Below are 22,537 nucleotides of genomic sequence, written 5' to 3'. Positions count from 1 at the left end.
TCCAGGTCAACTCACCCAGGAAAATTTCTGAGCTGTCCCATACTTCAGCCCAAACCTCACCTGTCTGATCATCACCATCAATATATTAGGGAACACAGATTACATTTTTATTCTTGAACTAGAATCAAAATGCATCTAAATCTGAAATCAACATAAAAATGTTGGTTAAGATTAAATTTTAAAAAATTAAAACCAAAAGAAAAAACTTATAAAAACAATTTATTTTCAGTCATATAAATACACACGCCAAAAATCTTTTTAACATTTACTAATACCGTAATCCAATTTGGCACACTTATATTTACATTGGAAAGCCCAAATATATTACACAAAGCAATAGAATTTGGCAAGCAACACTATTCTAGAAATAACATATTTTGACATGCAACAAGTCATACTTCCTTAAGGAAAAAACTTAAAATGTTTGGGAAAAAAGTAATAATAATAATAATAATAATCCTCCAACAATATAACAATTGCACTCAAATTTTAGGAATGTTTTTTAGATGCTCAAAATTAAATGGAATGTCGTTTTTAAGCAATACAAATTTAAAGTTATCATAATGATGAGGTTTTCTGCAACAAAGTTATATTAAATATTGTAATATAATGAACCACTGGGCCAAAGACTTCTGTCATCTTCGTCGTCGTAATGCTCCTAGTGTGGACAATCTTTTCACATGGTCGACAGAGCTGGAAAGAATTAGAATACTATAAATCAGTATGTATTTTCGTAGCGACTTTAAACATTTTTGGAAATTTTCATAGTGATTTCTCTCTCTTACAATTGGTACTTTAAAAATTTTTTCTTAACTTTTTAAAAATAAACTATTAAAAAAAAATCGCTACGAAAATTTCCTGCTTAAACAGTATTCTTAAAAGAAAAAACTTTGTAGTACTACTTTGCTTTTTTAAAAATATTTATGTAAAAATATTTCAACTTCAACAACAGGCACATATTTAACAATTTTTATAACCTAACTATAAGTATAAATGTATGTCATTCTATACCATGGGCAAATATCATTACTAAACCAGGCTCCAACAACATGTCCGCATTCATGTGGGAATTATCACATGCCATAACAACCACTGCCTGCTTGCCGGGTATGCGCTTGCAGACGTAATTTTCGTAATAACGGCGATTCATTTGACGTGTTTCCAGCGTGCTCAGTCCGGGTGGCCATCTGCGCTCATGAGCGTTTTCCATCAAGTCGTTGATTATGTGCGGGGGACATCCGCTTTCACTCAATGCTCTTCTAACCATGGACTGAAGAACGGCATCGGGAGTCGATATCATTCCTCCCCATCTAGTAACTCTCGCCCTCTGCAGAGAACTAGCCCATCTGAAAAACAAATTTGGCTAATTTTAGAATGGTTCATCATTTATAATGACTTGAAAAAACTTGAAATAACTTGAAAAAACTGAATGAAAATCTTTTATTTCTAAGAAATCTTTTTTATTGTTATAATTAATTTGATTCATTTTAAAGAATATATATTAAGGTAATACAAAATAAAACACTATAAAATTTATAAGTTTGCTGGACAAACTGAAAACAGAAATTTGTGCTAACAACTATTTAAAGAAAATCTGACCATTTCTGTTAAGTTTCATTTTTTAAAATTGATAGTTTTACCTAAATTAAAAACTGTTCCTTAACTCTAAGCTCTGAAAACTTCTTTCTCTGTACATTCAGACCCAAATTGTTTTTATCCATCAGATTACTAGAGGAACTTGTACAGAAAAACCAGTGAAACAACTTTTCAAAAGGCCAATTTTGTGTTTAAAGATTTAAATCCTTAAACTGTATTTGTAATAACTGTATATACATATATCTGCAATATACAATGTAAAGAGAAAGCACAAGAAAATTATAATTTTTTCCCTCCACTTTTGAAGAAAAGGAAGTATTGCAATGACATAAATTGACAAGATTATAATGAACACACTATTTGCTACTTATTCCTTCAGAAAATAGAATAAAATAAAATTTCATTATGTTAAGTTGAATTTAGGTAAGAAAAATTGCACAAAAAAGATCATATATTTCTTTAATGTAAAAATTTGTGTTTAAAGAGTTAAATTGGACAAGATTTGACTGGAATTGCCAACTCTTACAATACTGGTTTTCAATTACTTGTATGTAAATTTTTGTTTTCGATATTCACTTTTTTCTTTTTTAATAAATATAAACTTAAACATCATTTATTGACTCCTGAAATACAAAAATATAGTTCTATAAAAAACTAAATAAGTAAAATTTGAATCTTTTAAAAATAATTTTACAGTTGACTGATTCTACTTTTAGATTCAGCCAACAGATGCTTTTTAATTATTACAATTCATCTGGTTTTTGTGAAATAGTTTTCTTCTTTTAAATTGCAATTCCTCTGTAAATTCAATTTAGATGATTGTAAACAAAAACAATCTATTCATTACTTCTGAGAAAAGGATATTAAGTAAAAAAATTACTGAAATATTTTAATTTGATGAAGACATTAATTTGATAAAGAATTTAGTCGAAGTTTAGATGAATTTCCACATTATATTACAGTAGAGTCTTGTTTCATGTGAGACTGATATGTACAGTACAATTTATGTTCTCACAGAGGGTTAACGGTTAGATTAAGGCGACGTGCATTTATTGCAATGACATTGAGATGGGCAGAGGATGTTGATGAATGCTGACATGGGGAGGGGAGGTCATCTGAGTATTTGTGCATACAAAATAATTCATTTATTTTGGAATATTTTGTTGTTAATTGACATTTATTGTACATATGATTGCACAATGGGGAGAGGAGATGCAGTGGTGGTGACGAATTATATATAGAAAGGAGTGGTAGTAAAAAAATGAAGAAAAATCTGTTGCAATATGTGCATGCCTAAGCTATTCCGACGGCTGGATGGCTGAGCAGTCAAGGTGGCAACCTACCACTCTGGGGACCCAGGTTTGAATCTGGACGGGTCAATAAATCCCCAGAAATTTTTCAGAGGGTGGGCTGTCTGGATATGTCTAGCCCCATCTGTCACCACCTGGCTGCCTTATTGTGGACCTGGCCAAATCCTTGCTATAACAGGCCGTCTTAATGCTCACAGGGTGGAGAGAGTTAAAAAAAAAACCTAAGTTATTCCTAGTGCCATCAAATCTGACTCTGAAGTCAGTAAATGGTTTCTTCAGCTTCTGAGAGTCCAAATATAATGAACTATTGAATGCTATTTAATGTGGTGGATACAATTGATGTGCAAGTATTTTTTCAAATATACTTGATATAGTATAATAAAATTTTGCTCTGCATATTCAGAAAAATCAAAGTAAAATGTTCTTCAATATAATTAAAGCATTACACTTATGCTTTTAACAATTTTAAAATTTATCTGTTAATTGTAAATGATTGCAGAAATGTAGGCAATCACCTGGACTACTTACAGCAAAGCACAAATATACAGTACATGGTACCTAATGATACACAACCCCTGCACAAAACAAGACCATAAAGTACACAAATAATACAAAGCTATTAATTTTTCTCACTACATTATTTTATGATAAATATCAGTTTGTAAAATATAAAAAAATTGTTTTTATTACTACAGAAATAAGTATTACACATTTCCAGCAGAAAGATCTATTTAAAATATAATTAAGCTAACAAATAGTATAATCAAATAAAATTTCACTTAAATGTTTCAACAGCTTATACTGTATTTTAATAATCAGCAAAACTATCTGACTCACCTTACAACTTCATCTTGTTCAATAGATTCAACAATGGCTGGTATTGAAGGACTCGAAAGTCTAATAGCTCTGATACATTCCTGTTACATGTATTTTATAAATCATAAGATCATTTTAAACTGAAAATAAAAGCAAATCATTCTTTTGATTAAAATATCACTTACTTTTAATAAATTAAGTTCTCTTCTTTGTTCATTAAGCTGAAGCTGCAAATCATTTAACTTTTGTTGTTGATTTTGTACTAAAATTCTTAATTCTTTCACACAGTTATGTTCCTATATTAAAAAAAATTGAAATAGTACATTGTACTGTTGATAACTTTGAGATATTTCAGATTACCACCCAATAATGTAATATGGAAAGGTATAGAAATGTAAAGAAAGAATGTAATCGTAATGTGTGTGAAGACAACTGCCATTACAAAAAACATAGCACAATGTTTCATAGAAATTTTAATTCGGTAGGCATTTGATATGCCATTGACTTTTAAATGATTTTTGTATATAAAAAACTTAAATATTAATATTTCTTTGCGTAACAATGTGTCCAATTAGTGTGTAATTCTTCCTTTCTGCAATTACATCACTATCCTACATGCTTGATGGTTAATTATTCTAACATTACTGAAATGGGATATCAATTTAGTATTCAAAAACGATAAACATTTAGATAATGTAAATGTTAAATATTTAAAGTGCGTGTATTTTAAAGTAAAAATATAATTTAAACTTTGACAGTAGAGCATTAGATTATGACAGCAGTTTATAAAAATGATATTCTGTTTAGATATTTTAACCTGCATAATTAAATTCAAGTCTAAATACATGTAAATTAAATACAAGTTAATAATAATTGTGCATAGTTTACATAATTTTAAATATACAATGCAAGTGAATATATCCAACTTTTTTAAATAAGTAAATTTACTTCCAAAATATCGTAAGTTAAAAACATTTGATATATAACTAATTCATCACAAAAAAGTTTGGAACAACACTAAACTTCCTCTAAAGTTTTCTAAACTTTCTTCTACTAGAACAGCAGTGGGAAATTGTTAATGAAATAACAGAATTTCTCAAATGAATTTTCTTGAGTAATATGAGGGAAAGTCAATAAATAAGTATAATGTTGTAATAACTGCTGTTACAATTGGGATGTAAGAAAATATGCTAATTTGTGAACCAAAATGGCTTCTTTTGCATGCATTGAGTAATCATCATGGCAGCATTGCCATATCTGTAAAGGCAGCATGATTCCAAAATTACTGTGCCACTTTTGAATTGCATTGCTGAGAAGCAGGATAATGTTTGTTTCAGTATTAACATTCAAGAATGAAAGGGTGAATGTAAACAAGTATTTCAGTTTATTTTATTTATTTAATTTTTAAAATCTAATCAATTGTACTTTTATCCATATACAGGTTTTTTAAAAATATATCCAGTTTAATTGCTCAGTTTTAATAACAATGTGTTAAACAATTGAATTCTATCTGTAAAAAGAAAATTGAAGAGAATAGGTTAATAGAAACCAAAGTGCATTTCCAAATACAATAATAAAGTCTACATATTCAACTAATGTATCCCTGTGTGATTGAAGTTGCTAAGAAAAACCAAAAATTTAAGCTTAGTAAATCATATGAAAATTATACTTATTTATTGACTTTCCCTCAAATACCTCCATATGACCCCAACAAAAAACCTCAAACAGCATGTTATTTTAATCAATCTCTAGCTTATCCTTCAATAATATCAAACAGAAACATTTTGTACATTTATAATTCTTTTATATTAGTAAACTTTCATTATAATTGAAGATTTTACATAAAAAATTTGAGCAACTGAAAAAGCATGTACAACAAAAAAAGCTTGAACAGAGCCATTTCTGACAAATAATACCTCAGACAATACATTAAATGACCTATTCTTAAATGTGTAAATGAGCTGACATGTGATATTTGCATATTTTTCTGTATTAACATTATTAAGGTGTATTTGTTGAATGAAAAATGGCACCTGGTAAAACTATAAGTGTTGATGTATGTGAAGTAATTATCATCTTCCATAGACAGAACAAATCCTTAAGAAAAATTGTAAAGGAATTAAAAATGTAATTCCACAGTATGGTGTATTGTTTCAAGAGATCAGGAAACTGGTAAAATTCATCCAAAAAACTCAATTGGAAGGCCAGCAACTATAACAAAGACTGATCACAAACATTTTTATGAAATAATTAAAAAAAATATAAGAGCATCACTTGGTGAATTAGTGAACAAATGAAATAAAGTTACTGGAAAGGAAGTTACAAAAGAAACTTGTATCCATCTGCACAAACTTGGCTACAGCTTCTATCAGGTAAGAAAATATTTTTCTTAACAATTGTGAGATGTGATTTGTTTTCATAGACAAAAGCAAAATCATTTCTCACAAAAACATAAAATAAAAACTGAATGTAGTGGGCCAAAGAGCACTAATGCTGGCACAGTGGAAGCAGGTTGTTTTTAGTGATGAGGCAAAGTTTGATATCTGCATCAAAGTCAATAGAGAAAAAGTCCATTAGAAAGCAAGAACAGGCATTTCATCATGACTGTCTACAGCACACTGTAAAATTCCCAGCAAGTGTTATGGTGTGAGGGTTCATGTTGGCCCAAGGTGTGGGAAATTTGCATTTCATTGAGAAATCAGTAAATGTGGCAAAATATCAACAAATCCTTGAGGAAAACCTATTAAATAAATGACATCTAAATACAATATCCAACACAAAATAAACACAAATTTACTGCTTGAACTTTTTTGGCTGAAAACATTTGAGCAGTAAATTTGTGTTTATGTGCTGGAAATCACATTTAGGTGTTGATTATTTAGTTATACAGTTCCAGTTTATAAGTGTGCTGTTTTTTAGAAAACCTATTACCATCATTAGAAAAATTACAATATCACAGACATTTTAATTCCCAACAAGATGGTGCAAGTTGCCATACTGCTAAAACCACCAAGGTTTGACTGGCCCAACATAATATTAACATATTAAAATGGACATTGAGCAGTCCCAACCTTTAATTTATAGAAAGTATGTGGGGTAAAATTAAAAAGGGCACTGAGAAAAAGTCCTCAAGGATGTGTGAATGGCTTAAAGCAAAAAATTAAGCAAATTTGGTACGAAATTACTCCAAATGAATGCCTGTTGATACAATGAATGATTGCATGAATGCTGTTATACAAGTCAAAGTGGAAATAACTATATATTAATGTACTGTCTGAGGTATTGTGTGTCAGAAATGGCTCTGTCCGAGTTTTTTCCCCACCTCCCCACCCTTTTTTCAACTGCTCATAACTTTTTTTATGTATTATCAACATGTAAATTTTTAATGTAAAATCTTCAGTTATAATAAAAGTTTACTAATATAAAATACTTATAAGTGTACAAAATATTTCTGTTTGATAGTATTGAAGAATAAGCTAGAGGTTTTTTTGTTGGAATTGTAGTTATCAGTCACTTTGCCATGCAAATAAGAAACTCACAGATAAGCAAATATATTTAGTAGAAAACTTAATTTCCCCCTTATTAAATTTGTAATCCTATATTAAAAATACTCAATTTTCATAAAAGATCAAACTGTAAGATTTAAATAATTTTTTGAAAGATTTTTATTAGGTCCAATAAGTATTTTAAAAATAATCAAATTCAGACATATATTCTCATGTTTATGTATTGTATCAATGACATTTAATACAATAATGACCATCCATGTTACAACCCTGATCAAATTTTCCAGAGATTAAGAATTCACTAACTGAAGGATTAAATATTGAAAAAGAAAATTATAGAAACACACACACATATATGTGTGTGTGTTTCTATAATTTTCTTTTTTAATACACACATATACATGTACATGTAATGTGTATTTTATTATAATAATATCAAAAGTTAATTATTTTTTATTAATTTTCTAAATGACTATTACAAATAATGGGCAGACATATGTTGAGTTAATTGTATATTTAAAAGAAACATATTGAGTATTATGTTTAAGCTAATTCTTTACTCTCAAACCAGTGTAGTCAATGATGTTATTGATTATATCAGGTACAAATATAAATAAAACAAAAAAATGTTAATGCATCAAATTTATTTGAAAAATGGAAATAGTGGAGTGTAAATTATATTAACAGTTATAATCAATGATGTTTGTTTGAATGATGTATTTAAGATACCTCTAGTGGATTTTTCAGTTAACCTATATTTAGGTTAATCTTACACGTTACAAAATAAAAATAATATTTCTAATAGTGCATCAAAAATTTCAGTGTGATTAGTTAACTTCTTGAGTGGTTGGCAAAGGATCGGAAATCTGGTAAATAGATGAAATGTTTTATATTGTTTTTTATACAAAATGTTTTAAAAACAAATTATATTTGTAATACAAACCTTTAGTTCATCTTTTGGAATTACTAATCCACAACCTTGTTCACATGGTACTGGACGTTTAGGATTATGCTCACATTCTTCCCTATGCATGGCTAATCTATCTAATTTTACTACAACAGTGCAACCAAATGAAGAATTATCACAGGAAATTTGTAGACGGGACAATAAATTTCGTAAAATTCGAGGAACTGCTTTAAGATCAGCAGGAGTTATAGGCTGACGATCTACTGGACAAGATGGTTGATGAGCTAACCATTCATTTATACATTCTTTACAAAAAGCATGTTCACATTGAGGTGCCTAAAAAGAAATTAATTACAGTATTTAATTAATAAATATAAAACATTAATATCACATAAAATACAAGTAACAAATCTATACATATATTTGCTAATATTAAATTTTGAACTTTACATCTGAGCAGTGGTAAACCCAAAGGGGGCCAAGGGTCCTTGGCACCCTACAAAGAAAAACGAAAACAAACACTACAAAATTTTCCAAAAATCTTTTCCTGATTAAAATTCATTTTTTTATTTATATTCTGTGGCGTCTTCTATTTCTATACTACTTATGAATTAGCAGTCATATAAGGAGGAAAGTTTATTGGTTTCATATAAAAATTTTTTAACAATTCAACTTGGTTCCCAAGATTAAATCCAGAGTGTGTCACTATATCTGAGATAGTACAGCACCTTTGTTTAGTTTTCCTGCTAATTTATTAGTTTTCACTAATATTGGGTTGTTCGGAAAGTTCGTAACAATTTTTAAGAAAAATAAAAGAAATTGTTTTAATACTAAAAATATACTTTTATTCCATTATGTATGCGCCATTGTTTTTAATGATGTGTTGCCATCTATGAGGCAGCTTCATGATACCCTCTTCGTAGAACTTTCCAGTTTTTTCCGCGAAAAACTGATCCATGTGGTTTTTGCAAGCTTCCAAAGTATCAAAGTTTTTATCATGAAGGGAATTTTGTAGAGAACGGAACAAATGGTAGTCCGACGGGGCAAGGTCAGGTGAGTAAGGGGGGTGGGGTAAAACATCCCAGCCTAGTTCCAATAATTTTTGGCGTGTTCGTAAAGACGTGTGAGGTCTGGCATTATCTTGGTGAAACACAATGCCTTTTCTATTGGCCAGTTCCGGACGTTTTTCTTTAATTGCCATGTTCAGCTTATCCAATTGGGAACAATACTTATCAGAATCAATTGTTTGATTCTGTGGAAGCAGCTCATAGTACAGGATTCCTTTCCAATCCCACCAGACAGTGAGCATGACCTTCTTTGGATGAAGACCGGCCTTTGGAGTTTTTAATGGTGATTCATTTTTCTTACCCCACGATCGTTTTCGGCTGATGTTGTTATAAATGATCCACTTTTCATCACCTGTCACTAAACGCTTCAGAAAAGGGTCATTTTCATTTCGTCTTTCAAGAGAATCACAAATGGAGATGCGATCCAGTAAGTTTTTTTCCGTTAAGTCGTGAGGTATCCAAATGTCATAACGATTCACGTATCCGAGCTTCTTTAGATGTTGAAATACAGTACTGTTTGATGACTTCACTATGTCTGCAATCTCTCGAGTTGTGTAATGAGGGTTTTCATCCAATAATGCTTTGATTTGGTCCTCTTCAATAACAGGAGGTCTTCCTGAGCAAGGAGCATCTTCAAGGCTGAAATTACCCGTTTTAAATTTTGCAAACCACTTTCGAACAGTTGATTCTGATACAGCACTCCCACCATAAACATCACATATCTTTTTTGCTGTTTGTACAGCATTTTTGCGTTTACGAAAAAAGAAAAGAAACAAGTGTCGATAATGCACGTTGTTCGCATCCATTTTTGCAATGAGCCAAATTAAACGCTATTTGAATAATCTTAACGGTTTTTTTTGTAACGGACGCGTCTCAAGGTCATTTATCGTAATATTCATTGGTTTGTACAATTCTAATCATTTTTGCGTCAATCGGTGTCTCAACTGTCGGCTATCAAAAATCGCTACGAACTTTCCGAACAACCCAATATAATGATCATCTTTTGTTAATTTACATGCACTTTTAACTATTGTAGCAAGGACTTTCACAACAATACTTAAAAATCCTCATTTCAATAAATTGACAATTTTTAAGTCTGCATTAGAAATTTCTCTCTCAATTCAAGTATGTTAGAAGGAAAATATTTGCTACATTATAGAGTGTAGTTTATACATTGAGTCTTTTAAAGAAAGAAATACATAAAATAAAATTTTACTCAAAGTTTTGCTATTGAACTAACATTGACAAATTATTCTCTGAACTTAACATCTACTGATTTCCCTCTTATCAGAGTATATTTATTCAAAATTTATACTGATAATAGAAATCTAGAACATCAAATTTTAAAATAATCTTTCATTATTCACTCTATACAAATATTTCACAACAAACAGAAATAAATTAAAGAAGATCTACAATAAAAATAGTTTGAAAGCATTTATCAATAATTGATACATTTTTCATTAATAATAAAACTAAAAATATTGTTACATATAATTTTATATTAGCATAATGTGTTTTAGTTAAATATCTTTTCTATTGTAGCATGACATAAGAAATCTGAAATAAATAAATACATCACTGAATTAATTTCTAATAATTAGGAATTACTTATCAGTTATCACACATATTGCAGAAATGTATTCATCTCATTTCATTAATATATATTATGGTGATAAGTATTTATATAACAATTACTTGTAACGGATCTTCTAGCACTCCTGAACATATTGGACAGATTAATTCTTCGTCAACATCACCCACAAATCTTGCTACTTCATAACCCATATTGTTATCTATAAAAACATAAAAAATGTTACATTTACTTAAAATTATGATCACAACTTCTCATTATATTAAAAAGTTCTAGTGTGAAAGTAATATATATTAGAAAATTAATAATAAATGATTTCAATTGCTGTAACATAGGATTTGAAATCAATTATTTCAATTTTATGCAGTGTATAGCTGACTTTTTTCCTGTGTTAATTATACAAGAAGAAAGTCAAATGAATTACACAAGATTTACAAAATGGCTTTCTCCCATATTTAAATAAGTTAAACTATATAAATATGAAAAATAAATACTTATAGATTCTGCATAAATTTTTTTAAATAAAATCATTGTAATAAAATCACATATTGATTAATTACCTTTTTGTAACAAGTCTCATACTAATTTTCTTAATAAATGGTGCAGAAAGATTAAATTACAATAAAATTATTTTTATTAACCAAGTATAGAAGTTTAAAATCATCATCAACTAAATGATTATTAGTAATTAATGATATGATTCAACTAAAAATTAGTTGCATAATTTTCAGTTGAATCATATCATTTCCACCAACAAGAAAATAAACAGGATGATATTAAGATTTCTCTAATCATTATAACTTCGTGTTTGTTAAGAAAAGTTAAGGATTTAAACTAAAAAATTATTAAACAAAATTTTATTTGCCAAACATATTTCAGGTTATTTTACTTGAATATTTTCATTAAAAAAAGGTCTACACAAATTATTTGCTATTAGTAAAAGTACAGGATATGAAGATAAAAATAAAAATTTATATAAAAGAAAATAATAAGACTAAATTAAACAGAACAGTAAACCAAAAAAAAAAAAAATTGCAGTTATGTTTTCTTTTTGCAAACCAATAAAAACTTGAACTAAAATTTACTTTAAAATAGTAACTAATAGCAGACAACAGAAAAACATCTCTAGTACCAAATGATCCACCACATTTTCTTATTAGGCTATGTTCAGAAAATCTGGCAAACTGTTTGGTGCTACAGGTGTATTGGACTATTGATCAATGTTGTTATAAAATCTGTAGGGTTTCCACATTTTTTTCTTTTCTTTTTTTTTCCTGCTCTGTGGAAACTATAAGAGGGCCTTTTTACCAAGCCCAGCATGGGTTTGGCCAGGCCCACAATGGGACAATAGAGTGGTGAGGGATGAACAAACCAACACCAAAAAATTCCTGGAATGTTTTAATCCATATCTGGGTTCCCAGAACAGTAAGCTGACACCTTAACTCAGTGGTTTGTGACCTTTGAGGCCACAGAACATAATTCATATACTTTCTATTACAGAGCATTAGCATTAATATATTCAAAAATTGATAAGCAATTTTCTATTCTTACTCTTCTCAAGAAACAATGAAGCAATAAACTAATAAACTTCAATGTATTGAATAAAATAGAAATATGGAATTGCCCACGAATACGGTAATATGTTATACTACATTGAAATAAATTTGCAATAAAAATCTTTTTTTCAGAAATACTTGAGGCAGGTTTGCATAACACCGATGCCTTAACTGTTCAAGCATCTGGCCATCAGTGTCTTAACATTGTATGTCCATGGCATAAGAAAGGAAAAATCCACACAATGGAGTTAAGGAAGATCCTCCAGATAAAAGTTATCTCAATACATATAGAAAATTGTTTTAAAAATCCATTAGATGAGTTTTGTAATAAAGTGTACTTTAAACTATATTATTTGCCAATGGGCACTTTAAACAATTTCAAATATTGAAGTGGAAAGCATCTCTAGATAAAGTCAATGCCATCTGTAACTGTATCCTTACAATATTAAAATGACAAATGTGATATTAAAAATTTTATGCAGTCTTCTACTAATGAATATTTTAAAGTTTTCTTTTTGTTTATACTTGTAAGTAATTGTAAGATTTATCAATAGCTGGATAAGTATAAAATATTTCTTCTATTATTAAAAAGAATTATTACAATTAAAACAAAATAACATTTATAATTAGCATAATGAATTAATGTGTTTTATGGTTATGCATTTCTAATCATTTTTAATGTATGAAAATCCACACTAATCAAAATATTTAAAGGATATTACAACATTCCTTAAATATTTTGCTGTATTATTGATTATATATATATATAAGCTGTAAATTAAGTGCATCAGCACACAATATAGAATTTTACTAACATTAATAATTAACAAACTATTTTTTGAAAGTATTCAAGAAATTGTTTTCTTCTCTTACTACGAACCTGAAATTAAAATCAGTGAATAATAAAATATCAAATAACTTATCTTCTTTATATAAATAATATAGTAGATAATCTTAAAAAGATCCAAGAATTCAGGAAAATTTATTTTTACGCAAAGTTTACACAAAAACTAAAATAAAATAAATAAATAAAGGCAAACCTTTAAGCAGAAATTAAATTCAAAAACAAAACAAATATTTATTAGCTATTGTTCTAATCATCTTCAAGCTAATATTTTAATCTGAAGACGACTAGAAGATTTTATTTATAACATTTAAGTTTATCAAATTGAAAAAGTTAAATATATATTAATTTTTTCCTGTGTACATTTTTATTGTTTGTCGTCATTTTCTTTTTCCTCGTAAAAAAAATATAAAATAAAATGAAAAAATTCCTTGAATCCAATTAATATATTTAAATTAATAATAGAGAAATAATGAAATTATTATAGAAATTGTTTAAATTACTTTTATTCCATGACCTTTAATTGGGACCCAGAATACTGCAGGATATAATACCTATGAAACAGAAATTAATTAATATGGGGAAATCTCTTCACAGACTAATGTGTCTACAGTATAAAATAGGTTTTATATTTAGTTTATTAAATTTATACTCTTAAAACTAATATACACATATATAATATATAAAATATAGTAATTGATTATTAAATCTTGCAATATAAAATATTTTTGAAATGTAGTCAAAGTCAACATGCTGCAAATAACATTACATATAAAATGTAGGTTGTAAGTTCCATGTAACCCTTGAATACTGCAACTTGTCCAACATATTTCAAAAATTGCTTAAATAACAATATGATATAATAATAATTTTTATAATTTTTGAAATTATAACTATAGAAAAAAAACATCATGTTACATTAACATCAATCTAGTAAATAAACAATTTAATTGTCAACATCCAATATGTAGCATCATCATGATACCATTAACACTACTATGTTATATCATGGGTCTCTTATTGACATTGAGTCCTTAAGTTAGGTCTATGCCAGAGGTTCCCAAACTTTTTTGTCTCGTAGGCCACTTGCCAATTTTTTCTGTTTTGGGTAGACCCCCTGCTTTTCTAATATTGAATTGCTACAAATTCATCAATTTCAAAATGTTTTTTTGACAGCTGACATGGTGCTACTCACTTTGATAGGTTTAACTGTAGAGTGAAAAAGTTAAAAAAAAAAAAAGTTAAGTTTTATACATTTATTAATTAAAACGACACAAAATGCAAATCTTGTAAAATTATAACATAGAACAATTAAATTTAAATTTTAAAATCTTTGTTAAATAGAGCATAAAAATGTAAATAAAAATTCACTTCTCCAATTATCAAAGTCCACTATTTCCTGCTTTATTAAATCCTGACAGTATACCAATTCTTAAATACTTTCAAGCCTTTCTGTTCATCAACAGGAACAGACTTAAATTCCATCTAATATAAAATTTCTTCCACGTATGCAACCTAGATGATGATCAAAAAGCTTTAAAGTGCTCAGATATTGGCGTAAATATTGTTATAATTTCCAATAAAGCAATAAACAGTATATAAAAATGTTCAGTCATTTGTAATTTATTAAATTTTTTCCTTTACATGAATAATTTATTGAAAATATTTTTGAACAAAATATCAAGTTTATAGTATATTTTGAAGTTATCATCATCATTTGTGAACTGTAGATTTAAAATAGAATTATAAACATAATAGTAACTAGATAACATACAGTTAATGTTAGATTACAATAATTTAATTTTTTAATCTGTTACTTAATAACAGAAATGTTAAAATTATCATCATTAGAAAGTTCTTTATCATATAATTTCTTTTTGATTATATAATTGTCTATTACAGTTAGATTCAATTATAAATCTCATTCTGAATCTATTAGTTAAATTATAAAAATATTTAGTAAATATTTGAATTGTTAAATGTGTAATATATCAGTATTCCTGTTTCAATACTTAAATGCATAATGTGAAATGCCTGACTTCTTACACATTAACTTCAAATTTAAACTACTTATTAACAAAATTCAATATAAAATATCATAAGGAAATAATAAGCATCTATTTATGAGCCATTTTCAAGCATCTTGTCTCAGAATCTTTGCTATTAATTATTTTCCATCTCAAAATTCTTTCATATATCTCCCTCTTTCCTTTATTTCTTCTCAATCTGCTGTGTTTTCTTTATTAAGGACCTCTTGGTTTAGCATGGCAATGATTTATCCTGCCCAGATATCTTTTAATCACTATATAATAAAAATTCATTTAATGAAATTTAACAATTATCAGACCATTAGCTAATTTCAACAGTTTCATTTTCATTAAATAAATTATAAAATAAAATGACCATTAGTCTAGACGGCAAACCTGTGAATAATTTCATGATACCTACACAATGAATGTTTAGAAAGTATTATGCTTTTACAAATTATTAAAAAAATATTTGATAGATTTCAAAATTTTACATATGTAGTGTGGAAGCAAGGTCCTGAAGCTGCTTGAAGTCTTATGAACTTCAGATAAAAGAATTATCTTCATCTTTACACTTACATAGAATTTATTGTTATTTTTGTCATACATATTAAAAAATTAAGAAAAAATGCTTACAAATTTTACTTTGTTATTTTTATTTATTCAAATTAAATGTTTGATTTGCAATTTTGAGTTAATAAATTCCAAATTCAATTTTGACCCACTGTCAGAAAAATTTGCCATTCCTGGTTTGTCAGATCTAGCTATGATAATGTGCCATTAAAAGTAAACAATACTGAAACAGTTAACTTAATTTAAGAAAGAATTTTTTTCATTGATAACTTTTATTGTATTGATAAATCACAAAATTATTTCTGATAAAATAAGAACACAAATTTAGTATTAGCATAGTACAAATTTACATTCAAATTAGTTCATAATAGTACCTTACAGTACCTTAGTAGTAAGTTTATATATTAAATTTATTCACTATAGCAATTTAATTCCTATCTTCTATCAATTTATCTAATCATTGAAAATGCAAAAAAACTTTTTATAAAGAAATTTTCTGTTGTAAAATGACCTATATTTAAAAAATTTTGTGTTTTATTTATAAAACACAATTTTTTAAATATAGACAACAATATACAATATACAAATATAACAATACACAATCAAATATATATATATTTGATATGTTCTGAAAATAAATTAATTTATATAAATAATCAATTTATTTTCAAAATGGGATTCAGCTAAACTAAACAATTACATTGGTTTTGCATACGTCACAATGAATTAATCTACACTTTTGAGAGTAAATCTTACTCCATATTATTTTAAAATTATTAAATATCCTATGTTGATAATTAAAGAAATAGATATCCACTATATTAATGAAGAAATATACAGAAGAAAACTAAACTATGTTAATATTTTACATAACAGAATTTATCATTCAGCTTATGATTCATACTATTGTTGTCTAGTTAACTGCATTATGACCTTCAAAGAAATTTAAAATCTGATAACCAAACTAAAGAATTAATCAATTTATCAAATATATTAGATAAAATTGACAAATCATATATTAAATGATGATATTACAATGTGTTAATCTGTACAGTCATTATAATCTTATTTAAAAGATCTTTCACTTGATATAAAGATTTTATAGGCATATAGATACAATAATTTATTAATTATTATTAATAAAAAGTTTTTGTTTTTATTCATAAAGTAAATAATAATTAATGCCAAATTTCATTAAAATATAAACAAAATCTGCTTTCCTTTATTATTAGAATTTTTAACTGAACTTCATATTAAACAATTCTTTAAACTCTACAACCAACCAGACAAAATAAAGTTGAATTCTATTTTTGGATCATTGAATTGCCAAGTGCTTTTTTCATAAATGTGCAAAGGCAAGATTGTGGAAGCTCATGTCTGTTTTTCCAAACACTTTTGGGCAACCAAACCCATTGTCAGGAGATACAAAGTTTCGTGACAATTTTTGTTTATATTTCTCAAGAAAATCGTTAAAATAGAAATGTATAGATCACAGTCATTAATTCGTAATAGTCAACAATGTTGTAATAAGTACTTTTGAGGCCTCCAAACCAATTTTTTAGAGGAATTATACAAGTAATCAGCAGTATGAAGTCCTTACGAAGGGAATGTCTTTCTTAAGGATTCCTTCAAGTCCCAAGTATAAAAGTATATATTTATTAAATTTATCCCTTAATAAATTTCCTGAACTTTATAAAATATTAATAAACTCAAAAAAAATAAAATAAACAAAATAAGAAATTATTTTGTTATGAAATCTAAATTATTAAAATTAAAAATAATAAATATCTTTTAAATTATTATTATTTATCATCTTTTGTACTTTGTAAATTTTTGGGGAAATTTTGAGTCTTGAAAATATGATATTCTGCACCTCTTTTCATAAGATTATTGCAGAAAATTACTTCTTGCTGCCAGCACTTAGTCAAGCATATTATCAGCAAAAAAATCAAGGTAACCAAAGAGGCAACGTCCTTGAATTTTTGACAAATTTCCTGACTTTTCATGACTTTTTCCAAACACTAATGAAAATCCCTGACTTTCTAGGTGCACAGGAAGCATATACATTGCACATAAATAAAAACGTAACAAACGTACTACACCTTTTAAGCATCCAGTAGGAAGTTTTTATTAAATTAAAAACGTTTTCGGCTACATTAATCAGCCTTCGTCAGTTAAAACATTTTTAATCTAATAAAAACTTCCTACTGGATGCTTAAAAAGGTGTAGTACGTTTGTTTTACAGTCCAGTAAATGTTTCTTTTTAATAAAAACGTATTATAGAAACATAAATTTCATTTGAAAAAAACGTAAAGAATTAATCAACATAAAAATTGGGCAAAATATGTAATGTGAGTTATGTATAAGATTTTATTCACTATCACTTTCTGACAATAAATGCATACGTTTGTGCACAATTGCAATATCACTGCTATCACTAAACATGTTTCAGTTATCATGTTATTCATTCACAAGTGAAGTTCTTTCTGTGAACACCTAAACAATGTTAGCAATAATGTCTTGTAGTACTGATGTTGCAGTGATGTTATGAATAAATTTAGTTTTTAATGGCCCAGTTCGTATTGCGGCTCCCTTTAATGTAATTTTATGGAGAATTATATAATGACTAGTGGATGAGTCCAGCGTTGCTCGAGCAAAAAGTAACCATAGCCAAGATTAAGATTATTACATTATAGCCGATTTTACCCATTTTTACCAAGTGCAAGAATTAGGTTACCCCTCTTCCCAAACACATTAGAGAATTTTTAGGGTCTAAAAATATGTTTCATTTCCCGCAAAAATCCGCATCTAAACTAGTACAGTAGAAGCTGAGTTCTTTAGGGTAATCCTTAAGCCTCTCCCTCTCCCCCGCAGGGGGACTTCCAAAAATCTCTTCTTAGTGTACATTCTCGTGACGTACCCTAACTGCATACCAAATTTTAACTTTCAACTCCTAACCATTTGGGCTTTGAGCTTATTAATATTATTATTATCAACCCATCTCGATTATAAGATTATATCCCAAGCCGTCCAAGCCTAGATATATCGCATCTGGTCGAATACGCTACGTTCTTACGGGAAGGCGTACGCCAGTCGTAGTGGTTACAGTGGTTAATTTCCACATGCGCAGACTCCGACATCCAATCAGGTACGGCGTAAATAAAACTCCGTATAAACAGTTTTTAATAATGTATCTTACTGTCAAAAAGTTCAAATTCAAGGTTTTTATCCATTTGACAATAAATTTTTCCTTCATTGTGTAAAAAGTTATTTTTTCTTACATACATGATACTAATTTAGACATTTTGAGTGTCATTTGGAATTAAAACACCAAATACAGAAAACTGTTAGTAGTTATTTTTGTAAATTTGTAACTAAATGTTGTGAAAATATCTTTGCGAAGTATGAGCAACAGCAAGTAAGCTGGACGTTCAAAGAATCTTACAAACAGGAAATCATAATTGAACACATTGTAAGCAAAGTTATTAAAAACCTTTTTTGAGTGTTCAAAGTTTAGCTACTCATATTGCTACAATATCAGGCAAGTATGTTTCGGCTCAAACAATAAGAAATGTACTATACAATGCACAATTACATGAGAGAATGGTGAGAAAAAACCTTTCATTAGTGAGAAAAATAGTCAAAAATGTTTGGATATTGAAATGTCATATTTTCTGATGAAATGAAAATTAATCTATTTGGCTGATTTTGTATGCGGAAAACTAAATGCTGCACTTAATACAAAAAATCTTCAGCCTATCAAAAAGTATGCTGGTGACCACAATGTTTGGGGATGACTAGCTTATAAAAATAGAAATATAGCTTTTATTAATGATATAATGAATACCAGAAAATACATCAATGGGTTAAACAGTAATTTAAATGACAGTGCAGCAAAACTGGACTTAAGTCTTATATGATTCAGCAGGATGGCAATCCAATTGATTATAAAACAGTAATTGTTGTATAACAGGGGTGGCCAACAAGTCGATCGCCAAGCTAATTTTGGTCGATCGCTAGCGATGTCTTGACTTAATGTATTATATTTGTAACCGAACGCAACTGTATGCATGCAGTTATGACTCGACTCATAAGCAGTGAGTGCACTTCGTACTGAAAAAGTGTATAAACATAGTATGTATTTCACACTTCCCCCTCCCCACTTAGACTATGCCTATGACAACAAGTCGATCGCGACACATTTTTACGATAAAAAGTAGATCTTATGTGCACAAAAGTTGGCCACCCCTGTTGTATAATGTTTGTGGGAGACTTATTACTCTACAATTTCTGGACATAAACCGCATTGAAATCTTATGGTATCTCTAACTTTCAAGTCCACATGCTGATGTATAAAATATACTAGTTATACTAAAGAAAGCACAGTTTTTTAAAATATTTCCTACTGCACTGTGGTACTAAAAACACTCCACAACTACTCCTGTGTTTTCGACAAAAATCACAGGAGTTATTAAGCTTCAAGCAGTGAACCAAATCATGCCGCACGCAGATACACACGTCCATATACACAGAAATTAACAAATTACAGTCAAATTATTTTTTTGCATTTCTTGACATTTTGAGGTTTCCTAAGTCCAAAAATGTAAAAATCTGGGGGGGGGTCATTTTTTGCCTGATTGCCATACTTTCCCTCTGTTACAACATCCAGGAAAGCAAAAATTATAAAAATCCAGAATTTCAAGGATATGACAGCTTCTTCTGAAAGTTCCAAGTGTAGAACCAATTGTTGTGTGTCTCTCATGCCCATCTCCATCTCCCTTCCTCAGATTGATATCTTCCCATCACTGGAAGTTGACTGCATCATTCTGAAGCCACAAAGGGAACTCTCACAAACCAGGGACACACCTCCATTTGGGACAATCTTGAAAAGGAAAGGATGTCCCAGAGGCCACTGCCAACTTTGAACTTTCAAGATTGCAGAAATCTTATAAGCTCCTTTTGTGTCAAATAAATAGTTCATTGCAACCATAGAATCTGTCTCACTGTCAGTGCTGATTGCACCCACATGGGATCCTTTCACTCCTCATTCACACTGACCATTGCAACCCATTGGCAGCTTCACAATTTCATACATGACACATGACCAAAATTCTGCCAATCATACAAGTATAACTTCAAATTCCAGCAAATCAGAAGTGCTGCCATTAATTGCCTCACTTCAAAGTTTTAATCAACAATTTCAAATAATTACAGCACATTTTGATTTAATAGTGTGTCATAATCTGCATATATTTTGACAGAAAAGTATTCAATAAACATATTACTACTACCACTTAGTTTTATGTTTATAGTTGTTTCAGACAAAAACGATTCCTATTCCAGAAGACAATAATAGTGACGCATCTAGTTCCATTACAGCACGATTCTATTTTACTTTTTAAAATTTACTTTCTTAATTTTTTAATTATATAAAACTTTTTTAACCTAAATATATCTCGTAAATAGCTAGTCAAAGAATTAATTTAAAATAATTGTTTTAACATGTACAGATTCCTAGATATTCTTATAAAAATATATAACTAATAGAAACAAATACAGTTCATATTGCAACATAAAAGGAATTTTAACACAGATTATATATCATGTACTGTACATATTAGTGGTGCGATCGCGTTGCACACCTACTCACAAGCGTGAGAATACTTTGTTTTGCTAGTGAAATAATAGATGTTTCCTACCAATTTTGTATGAAACTATTTCCTGTATTTTATTATATATTAATACTGTATATAAATAATAATAATAGTAAGAGAACTACTTACAAGGACTGTGAAAAAACATCACAACAGTACTAAATCAACAGATAAATAAGATAAAAATTATATTAAATTGGAAACAACTTTCAATTTTAAGATCAGATGACGATCATCAGAAAAGACTCTTATTGGTTAATTCAAATTTTCAAAATCATATTTGAATTGTAAGACACATTACATTCAAAAACGATTAATAAAAATTAAGTTTTCTTTTTATATTTTAGTTTCAAATCATATAAATGTTTAAAATCTAAATTAACGAATGAATTAATTAAGTAAATAAAAAAAGAGGAAGTTTTGTAATCTAATCAAACAACAAACTTAAAGTGATGTGATGTCAGTTCCGTTCTAATTTTAAATGATTTAAATGCTTCTTATTTGATTAACTGATTCATCTTTTGAGCTGTTAATGTATTTTTATTTTTATTATAAACAAAATTAGAATAAATATTTAAACTTAAACCCTTGATAAACTTATTTACCTTAATACTACACCTCGCAAGATGTCAACCTATATGACAACAAACTGCGACTAACGCACTCTGGTGAGTTAATTTAAATATTTACACGATAAAATATTATTTAAAAAAATTTAAGTTATTTATAAAAGAAGTATAATTTTACATATTTTAAATTAAATAAAAATATTTATATATTAACAATATTCAATCATAAAAGTTGCGTGGATTTTTATAGGTAAGATAAGAAAGGGAAAATGGAAAATTTAGAGAGTTTAAATTATTAAATATATTTATTTTTATAATCTTTTACATATTATATTATTTAAATAGCAATTCTGTTTCAAAACTGTTTTAAAAAATCAAATAAATATTAATTTTTCTTTAATTTTTCAAATTATGTTTATTCAATGTCAATCTTATTTAAAATTCTATTTTATTACTTGTATTAGAATATCATAATATATAAAATAATAATAATAATAATAATAATAATTTTTTAAAAA

At 28.2% G+C, this 22,537-nt stretch overlaps 2 protein-coding genes across 3 annotated transcripts in view; one reads left to right on the top strand and one right to left on the bottom strand.

The window, feature by feature from the left end:
* Positions 1–200: 200 nt before the first annotated feature.
* Positions 201–22,123, bottom strand: elgi (E3 ubiquitin-protein ligase NRDP1 elgi). 2 transcript variants are annotated; one of them, XM_067283055.1, is made up of 8 exons: positions 22,056–22,123; positions 13,700–13,750; positions 10,901–10,998; positions 8,172–8,471; positions 3,908–4,018; positions 3,744–3,823; positions 1,012–1,346; positions 201–693 (listed from the first exon to the last, which is right to left on the bottom strand). In XM_067283055.1, exons 3-8 carry the CDS (start codon positions 10,988–10,990, stop codon positions 677–679), a joined length of 933 nt encoding a protein of 310 aa, XP_067139156.1. In that variant the 5' UTR covers positions 10,991–10,998; positions 13,700–13,750; positions 22,056–22,123; the 3' UTR covers positions 201–676. The 2 variants fall into 2 exon arrangements, with proteins under 2 accessions (XP_067139156.1, XP_067139157.1); XM_067283056.1 differs by lacking the exon at positions 201–693 and having other exon boundaries at positions 1,001–1,346.
* The window catches only part of LOC136985711 (acetoacetyl-CoA synthetase-like), a 46,517-nt gene continuing 45,918 nt past the window's right edge, over positions 21,939–22,537 (top strand). Inside the window, exon 1 of the mRNA XM_067283049.1 lies at positions 21,939–22,118. The gene's annotated coding sequence lies outside the window, so the exon portion shown is untranslated. The remainder of the gene's footprint in view (positions 22,119–22,537) is intronic.

This window comes from Centruroides vittatus, unplaced genomic scaffold (assembly GCF_030686945.1).
Source record: "Centruroides vittatus isolate TY-2023 unplaced genomic scaffold, ASM3068694v2 contig_975, whole genome shotgun sequence".
NCBI classification, from domain to species: Eukaryota; Metazoa; Arthropoda; class Arachnida; order Scorpiones; family Buthidae; genus Centruroides; species Centruroides vittatus.
This window is presented reverse-complemented; position numbering and strand designations above follow the sequence as displayed.

Coding starts and splice junctions, on each gene's coding strand:
- elgi (XM_067283055.1), bottom strand. CDS start 10,990: ATGGGTTATGAAGTAGCAAGATTTGTGGGTGATGTTGACGAAGAATTA. Junction 8,472..10,900: donor TGCTAGAAGATCCGTTACAA/GTAATTGTTATA, acceptor ATTTCTTTTTAG/GCACCTCAATGTGAACATGC. Junction 4,019..8,171: donor TTCCAAAAGATGAACTAAAG/GTTTGTATTACA, acceptor TTTTTAATATAG/GAACATAACTGTGTGAAAGA.